We start from the raw sequence: 8,820 nt of genomic DNA, 5'->3' as shown, positions 1-8,820 counted from the left end.
GTGAGAGAAGAGCTGATATTTCTTCTTTAATAAAAAGAAAAAATTGTCTCGTCTGGTGACATTGAAAAATAATAAATATGAAAACAAACATTTTATCTATTTTATGCGAGAGTTCCTTCGATGGAAATTTAACAAACAAAAAGTACTGAAATATCGGAAGTTAAGAGAATTCGCGGCAAGTACGATGGATTTCTATCGATTTTTTGCTAAAGTAACATCCATACGATATCCATCAAACTATTTGTAACTAAAAGGAGATACGATAATTCTGGGACATCCTGTGTATGCCAAAGTATACAATTCTGTTGATTGATAATGTAATTGATTTTTGTATAACATTATGTAAACTGTGCAGCAGAGGCCTCAGTCTTTGGAACGAATTGCTAAAGAAACAAAAGTCAGCATCGTGTGCGTTACAAGCTATATTAACCTTTAATTTCTGTCTCTGAAGTTACCATTGCGCTGAATACATTTCGTGATGAATGATGAAGAGTGCGAAGATGATAGTTAATGGATTCATCTCAATATTATAATTAATATTAAATTACGAGTATGATTTTTTAAGGGACAACAAATATTTACACTCGCGCTTTCGCACTTTTCAATTCTACCGAGATCAGAAACGCAAAATTAGATGTAGGAGCGGGTAAGGAAGACGAAAATCACAAGAAAAATGCGAGTTGAGCGACACACTTAACGATACATGGACGTAAAATAAAGAAAGAGAGGAGTCGCAGGATGGATCAGACGATGTAGTTAATGGTGAGACTGTAACGAGTAGACTGGACGGACAACCAATTAACTACATAATCGTGTGAGAATGGATGTGGGAATGTGGTAGCGAGTGAGAGTGCAAAGAGAGTGAGAGAAAGAGAAAGAAAGAGAGAGCGAAAGAGGATCGGTTTTATAAGAAAAAAAAGAATAAAAAATAATAATTACGGTAGAGTCGAGGACCTGGCGCCTCCTTGTCGCCAGTTTGGTTATGGCCTTATCCAATTTTTCCAAGACTAAAGCAAATTTATATTAGGTACAATGAGTATATGTGACATGTACAGGTCCAAATCTGTAAATTTCCAATCTTGCAATTCGTAATTGCGGCTCGCGCGGAAAAGCGTATTAAAGAGTTAAATTATAAATAATTAAGAATTTAAATTATAAATAATTGAGGATATTCCGCGCGCCCCGCGACACACGTGACACATAACATACACACGTACACCACACGTACACGCGTAACACACTTTTGTCAATTGCGATTTTGGATAGACCATTTAAGTAAGGGGAAAATGGAAAAAAAAATTTGTCTATCACCTTCTATTATCAGATATATTACATCTGTGTACTGTCTGTCTGTTTCCGTTGTTAAAATGGATTTTTATCATAACGTTTGTTTATTTCGAGCAATCCTCATCACACACAAAATAAGAAAAGATAATTTATTAATAAAACCATTTACAAATCAATGATCGTGCGTCTGGTACTGCATACTAATAATTAAGAACCTAGTTTTAGTTATTCTTATTATTCTTACTTTTAGTGTAAAGCGAACAGGGGAGAGAATTTACTCGAGAGAACAAGTTTACACACGGTGTCGCAAAAGAGACATGTTCTTCCCCGACTTTTTGTTTTTGGCGTGAATAATATGGAAATTTTTCCCCTTATTTTTATCTTTTTTTTACCCTCACTTATATATCCCAGAAGACTTCTTAAAATTATCTTGAAGAATCTCAAGATAATTGTACGATAACTCGTCCGAATTACCGTCATATCGAAACATATCCAACTATAGATGATGGACAGGATCACCCGTATCGATCAGATGTATATCTGTATAAGTGAGGGTATGTATAACTAAAGAGGCTGCGTTAGCTCTTATTCTAAGAATGATTGCGTAATTTATGCCACGATGAAACTGTAATTTATGCGCAATTGCGAAGAATTCGTGAATTCTGGCTTCTTGCCAGCATGCGTACGCTAGGTATGATAGCGCTGATAATTTTGTACGTCAAACTCGAAGTCGAGAGTCGACATTGACCGAGGGAATCGATTCGCGCTCGAATATTGGGACTTCGAGGATCTTCTGTCGACTCTCGAGCTGTCGACTGCATAGTCCCGGCCTAACCACCGTCACAACAAGATGTGTTCGACGTGTGATTTTTTGGAACGTGCCTTGGAATTTTCCAAGACTACTCTCGGAATATATCATAAATTGGAGAATAATGGCGTTGGGGCATAACTCTTAGAGAGGCCTGGAGCCAAATGCTGAAGTTGACTGCCGCGCATGCGCAGCCGGCCGGAGTTGCGACGCTCCGCCGCGGCAGGTGGCGTGACTAACATGGCCGCCGGTGGTTCGCGTACGCGTAGTGCACCGCCGCGCTCTCAGTGCCTCTCCGCGCTCCCGTACGTGTGTTTCGGTTCTCGCGAGTTGGTGTCGCGCCGCTGCCTCCCCCCTGCACAGAGCTGCGAGCCGTCGTCGTCATCGTCGTCATCGCGTCCGACAAGTTGAGAGGCAAAGTGTGAGAGAGAGAAGGACACAGAGTTTGAGTGCTTGGCTGTTTTCTTCGAGATTTTCTGGCGACCTGACGCAACTGCGACGAGCGCTTCAAGAGACATGGCCGAGAGTAAGGGCGCGTTAATCGCGAAGACAGTGCAAAAACACGCTGGCAGGGCGAAGGAGAAGGTGAGTGAACGAATGCTCTGCCGCCCTCAACCTTTCGCGATTTGTCCTCTCGCTCGCTCGCTGACTCGCGTTCCTCGTTCTCGTAAGATCGCCTCCGAGACTCGGCGAATGTCGTGGGTGCGTACGCAAATATTTCTGATCTCGCACGGCGAGAGAAAGATCAACGCGAAAATCCGTGAACGACAGGAGCCGACCATAACCTCTTATCTTCGCGTCGCTCTCGAGTGTTCGTTGCGGCATCCAAAAGTCGCTAATGTGTATTTCTGTTGATAAAATACGTCTCGCATTGTTCTTACTGAGGAGTGTTAGACGCGCGATCGTTGCCCGCGACGCATGTCAATACAACAATACGCGATTGACCTTCGCCGATCGGACAGAGATAAGCGACTCGTGCGCGACGACAACAAAAAAGGATAGCAAACGTCAGTTGCTCGTCTGCTTGGTGCACGGAGCGTGTTTTCGCGGGTTTTCCTCAATGTTGCGGGACGTCGTTCGTGGAAATTGCTATTCGCGCGAACTTACACACCTCACTATGTCTCGTAGCAATTGTAAGTAATTTGTGAAAAAAGACACGTGATTTATCTGCGAAAAGAGCGAAAGATCGCTAGACAACGCGCGAAAAGATGGCGATGGGGTCTCGTCGAGGCGAGATTCACCTGTCGAGAGCGCGAATTGACTAGCCACGCGCATGAGAGGTAAAAAAGTACAATTAATGACACTAATTGTCTGACTAACAATAAGTGTCTTGATGTGCCGTGTCTTGGCGAGAGGAAGAAGCGCGAGGGGCATGAGGGGCTCTTCCTCTTTTTTCTATTTTCTCTTTCGACGTAGCACGCGCACGCTAAGCCGTGCACGATCTTACGTAATTTATCGGTAAACACCTCCGCAATTTCGCGGCGCGCTATTGCTCGAAATGACAATTATGCAACGCCGTGCCTGCGTAGAAAAGAATACATACACTCAGTCCACGGACGCCTTACTCTCGATAGATCGATAGTTATTAAAACTTCTCGGTCAGCTGCTTCGTATTTAACTGTGCGTTTCTCATAGATCTGCTAATTAATCCAAGACAGCTTTTCGGATTAATTGACAACGATGAAAAAAAATGTTACCTTGGAGTGAATATGGCCGATTGAAAATTTTTGGTAACTATCGATTTATTCGTTATCTATCGAACTGATAGTGCAGAGCACGTCGTGCAATAGCGCGATAACTTCACGTCGTAGCACGAATTTTCGGCGCACGACATCTATTGCGCAGCCATTTTCGATCTTTTGCATCGAGCAGCCGCCATTAGCACATCGATCAACATCGCTCCGTGTCTCTTTTGTCCGTCAAAAGTGCGAAAATAAGTGTCGCGAATGTCGTAGATAGAGACATGTGATCGTCGGGATTGTAAGTACATTATTGGTCTCCTTGAGACTGTTTCCTTTTTTGATACATGCAACCGGTGCGTGTCGAGTCGGCGTCGTTTCTTGCATACCTCTCTACCAACGTCGATTAAATCTTAACCTGAAAATTCAAGTTTTTGTCTGAATAGAGTTCAAATTAAAATTTTATCTACGTTAGAAACGAGTATTAGGCTGGTATTCGTACTTCGATCTTAGATTGTCTTGATCTAAGGTTGTCTTAGATTCATTTTTAGATGTTGTGTAGCCAATGAAATAACCCGTACAATATCTGAAGATCAATTTAAGACGATTTTAAATTTAGGATCTGACTATGAATAGCATCCTTACATTTGTTATCGCTATCAACTCACTCAAGTAGTGATAAAATCGTCAGATTTATTAATCGAAAATTAGAAATACGATGGTAATCGGGGGAATAGATAGATAATATATATCATCAGAGATATACCTGACGCCACGAATCTTGGTAGATAGCGTCGGTCTGTTCATCCAAAAAATATAATTTTGCCTCTAGTAAAATCCTCTTATATATAGTCTCAAGAGTATTCCAAAACAAAAAATATTTTAAGTACAATATTTTAAAGTTGAGAGAATTTCTTATCTTAGTTTTTTATCTACAATTTTTGTTCTAGAAATTTATTTGTAATAGAAATTTCTATTATTTCAATTTCATTATCAAGTTTCGCGTTGAAACAAAATGTTTTCGCGAGCGAGCTTGAGATGAGGCGAGTATGTTGACGTGTTTCACTTTTGACAATTCACGTTGGCGAGGAATTTCTCTGCTTTTCTCCGTGTCATTCAACGCCGTCGTATTATTTATTTACGGAAACGTTTGTGCGTGATCCACTTTTCGTTTCACTTTGTGCAATTTATCCGCGATGATCGCCTCGTAAACGAAAGTCGACAATATCTCCGCTGTTCTTTCTCTACCGCTCGACTTTTACGCAGAAAATTACCGTTTCCGCTTTTCCCCTATATTGAATTGATTTGAATCAGTGTCTATGGAAGCAACTACAGTACTTTACCTCTACACGCACATTGTAAATTTCAGTTTGCACTGAAAGCAAAAATTGGATAAAAAAAGAAAAAAAAATTAGATAAATTTATTTGGATATACACTGTAAAAAATTTGTGTAAAATTCCATGTAATTATGAGACCAAGTATTATAGTTGTAAATTTACACAATGTATCAAAATGTATCTTTCGTCTATATAAATATATTTTTATGCGATAATTACGTGTGTAAATTCACATCTATAATAGTTGGTCTCAAAATAACCCACTATAATAAGATTATAATATATAAGATGTAATTTTACACAAATTTTTTACAGTGTATGCAACCAAGTCAAAAGAGAAAAAAGAGAAAAGAGGAAGATAGTTCATATTTTTTTTTTCAAGATATTTTGTGCCGTATCCATAATCCAATAGAATTCGTTTTTTGATCAAATTCTAAGTCAAATTTTAGTTTAATTCTCAGAAGGTAAATTTTTCTATTTTATACTGGATACATTCTTGAAATTCATTCATACTGAAAAAAAGTATTTGAAAATTTATTTTTTAATTTATATAAAGCTTATTTCTGTGATGTAAATTTTACTTCTGTGAAATGAAATTGTTTTTTGCGAATAAACTTTGTATCTCACGGACAAATCTTCAAATATCCTTTTCTCAGTGCAGGTTGAAAGTATTGCGGCCTTTCTTCTGTCGATATTTTTTTACGTGTCGTGAAGCCGTCGATACGGAACTGCTACTGTTCCAATTATTATTTCTTTCTAGCCCGCGTAATTACAAAGATATAATCTATCTTAGGCATTCGATCGCGTTTACACTCGCATTCGCAAGGTACATCATAGATTGCACTCGCGATGGTGCGCGTCGCGTCGCATCGCTACTTCCGCACTTCGTCTCCGTCCGTTAATGCACACACACACACACACACACACACACACACACACACACAACACACACACGCATACGTACGTATCCGCGGCTTTCGAGGACCCTCGGCTGGTCGATGTATCGCATAAGCATTGCATAAGCGACTCCTCGTGTCACGCAATTCTCGTGTGCATCGCGCCGCGCCGAGGCAGTAGTCGTCGTTGCTCGCACAATTTCTCGGCGGCACGCGGAAATAACAATGTTCCGCGATTTTCGCATCGCGTTCCCCGAGATCGCTCGCGAACGCGATCGCGCGTTGCCGCGAGTTACATACCTCTCCTCCTTTCGACAGAGGAGGGAGCAACCTCGATCACCGGCCTCGTCGAGTTACTATCAACGTCGAATGCGCAACTTTTGCCTGTTTTTTCCTTTCTTTTTTTTTTTACCTTTTACGAGAGGCACGCTGAATATGCGCGAAGTGAACAGAGGTGTCTTTTTGCGCTAGAACGCGATTTCGTGTCCGATCCGTGCATTGGACGGATTTACGACTTCGCGCGCGCAATCGAACCAGTTCGTGGTAAGACCGCTTATTGATACCTTTATCTAATCTCCGCGATTTTTCCACCGAATTCTAGTTAATTCGTGAGTATTCCGACTCGGCATTGTAGTAAAAGCCGATTCATCTCGATCTGCTCGGTGGAACCGGTCTATGCGGCGGATGCCTGCCGCTCCGCGCTGCCCAAATCGAGAATTCGAATCGACACGTCAAGCCGCGGGAATTCGATCCGAGACGTCCCGAATTTATCCGGAGATCGTCGCGAATGCCTCGAGTGCGAGGACGCCACTTAAACCACCGCCGATCCGAGTCGTCGGCGACCATCCCTGTGAGATATCTTAATAATATTCCTCCGATTATTCTACGACGGCTCGCAGGTCTAACGGCCCGGCTGCTGTCGTTATTTCGGTTCCCGAGCGTGGCCATTATCATTCGGCGAATGTGTATTCCCGTATTCGCTGTAAAAATATCGTAGGTTGAGGGAGTTGACCGCGTGGTCGCGATAGACGGTTACACGACTCGTTATCTCTGCGCGGGAGAGAGAGAGAGAGGGAGAGAGAGCCGATACTATGTCGACGGAGACGGAGAAGCGCGTTCGCGCGATATTTATAGCGCGAGCGAAGTGAAGAATAACACTCGGCGAGACCATCGTCGCGCACTGTTCCTTGGCTTTTCAGCGGTACACAGCACATTAACGGACCGTGATAATTACGTGCCGGTCGACAGCCGATGCCTCGGATCCTTTTATCGGCGCGTTAGCGCGTCGTCGGCTCCGATACCGCGTCGTTGACTAAAATTTTCAAAAGCCCGCTTTTTTTTCAAGTAAGTCGCTAACTTCGGCGAGGTAGTTTGTCGCGGGCGAATATCATCCGAATGCGAATGCATCAACTCGTTAAAGGGTTGTTTTCATTAACTGCTCTCATTTTAATTGTAGTTTGTAACAGTAATCGCTTATAATTATTTCACAAATATTCCTAATTAAGAAGGCAACTCGATTTTGAGGTCTCAAAAATTAGCACTTTTTACGAATTTTTTTCTCCGAAACTATGCCGGCGACAAATCCCAAACTTTCTATAGTTATTAAGACATCTTATTGAAACTTATTTTTATTGAAACTAATTTTTACAAGCAGAAATAATATATAAAATCATGGTTATAATGATATGCGCGCAAGGTGTTGATTTTCATGATCACCACGATTGCGAGTCTCTCCGTGGTTTAAAATAAAAAAGCAAGTAAGAAAATTAATCTACACTATCGTCTGAAGTACGAAAATGCAAAACGAACCAGTTTTCAATTAATTTAAGACGTATAAATATAAAATTTTTAGTTCATTTTTTAAATTTTATGTTTAGACGCTTTAAATTAATTGAAAAAAAAATGATTCGTTTTGCATTTCCGTACCTCAGACGATAGTAGCAAGTCTGTAGATTAATTTCCTTACTTACTTTTTTGTTTTAGACCACAAGAGACTCGCAATCGTGGTGATTATGAAAATCAACACATTGCGCGCATATCATTATAACCATGATTTTATATATTATTTCTGCTTGTAAAAATTAGAAAGTTTTATTAAAATATATCTTAATAACTATACAAAGTTTAGGATTTGTCGCCTGCATAGTTTCGGAGAAAAAAATTCGTAAATGTGCTAATTTTTGATCCCTCAAGATCGAGTTGCCCCCTTAAGGAATCATTTTATATTTTCTACTATATTATGCATTTTATTTTCCCAAATTTTCCCGAGAAAATAACTATAAAGAAAAAAATCTAGATACGTTTATTTATAAAAAGAAGAAAAAGAAATTCATTTTGAATCATAAATGAAGAGATTAATTGAAAGATCTGTTGATTTGCTGGAGGCTTCATATTAAAATGTTGGAATTATTTTTATCAAAGATTTTAAAAAGATACAACTGATAATTAGACGCTGGGAACGTAAAAATAAAATTATATGTTGTTTCTAAAAAGTGACGTAACATATTTATCAAATTATTCGCGTCGAATGGAGCATTCCGCTCGCGTTTCGCGAAGAGAATCGCCCTCACGATTCGCGTTACTTTCGAGTGCATATCTCCGATCGGCCGATAATTATTCGGTACACCTTTCCACAAGACATACATAACCCATTAGCCGCAAAGTTGAAAATACTCGGTGATTACGTCGCACCGCCGGAAGGAGCGAAAGGATTAAAACCGCGCCGGTTGTGTGTGTGTGTGTGTGTGCGTGCGTGCGTGTGTGTGTGTGTGTGTGTGTGTGTGTGTGTGTGTGTGTGTGTGTGTGTGTGTGT

At 40.7% G+C, this 8,820-nt stretch overlaps 1 protein-coding gene across 6 annotated transcripts in view; it reads left to right on the top strand.

Moving 5' to 3' along the window:
* Positions 1–2,364: 2,364 nt before the first annotated feature.
* Positions 2,365–8,820, top strand: part of LOC116842373 (myc box-dependent-interacting protein 1) — a 45,666-nt gene continuing 39,210 nt past the window's right edge. For 3 of the 6 annotated variants that reach the window (XM_032811536.1, XM_032811508.1, XM_032811499.1), the window contains exon 1: positions 2,365–2,680. In XM_032811536.1, the coding sequence (XP_032667427.1) occupies positions 2,612–2,680 (69 nt within the window). In that variant the 5' untranslated portion in view covers positions 2,365–2,611. The remainder of the gene's footprint in view (positions 2,681–8,820) is intronic. The other 3 variants (XM_032811546.1, XM_032811517.1, XM_032811527.1) reach the window with 2 other exon arrangements.

The sequence above is a fragment of the Odontomachus brunneus genome, unplaced genomic scaffold, assembly GCF_010583005.1.
Source record: "Odontomachus brunneus isolate Ranch 3 - 2012 unplaced genomic scaffold, Obru_v1 Obru_scaffold_002, whole genome shotgun sequence".
NCBI classification, from domain to species: domain Eukaryota; kingdom Metazoa; phylum Arthropoda; class Insecta; order Hymenoptera; family Formicidae; genus Odontomachus; species Odontomachus brunneus.
Note: the sequence above shows the minus strand (reverse complement) of the source record. Positions and strands in the feature narration are given on the sequence as shown.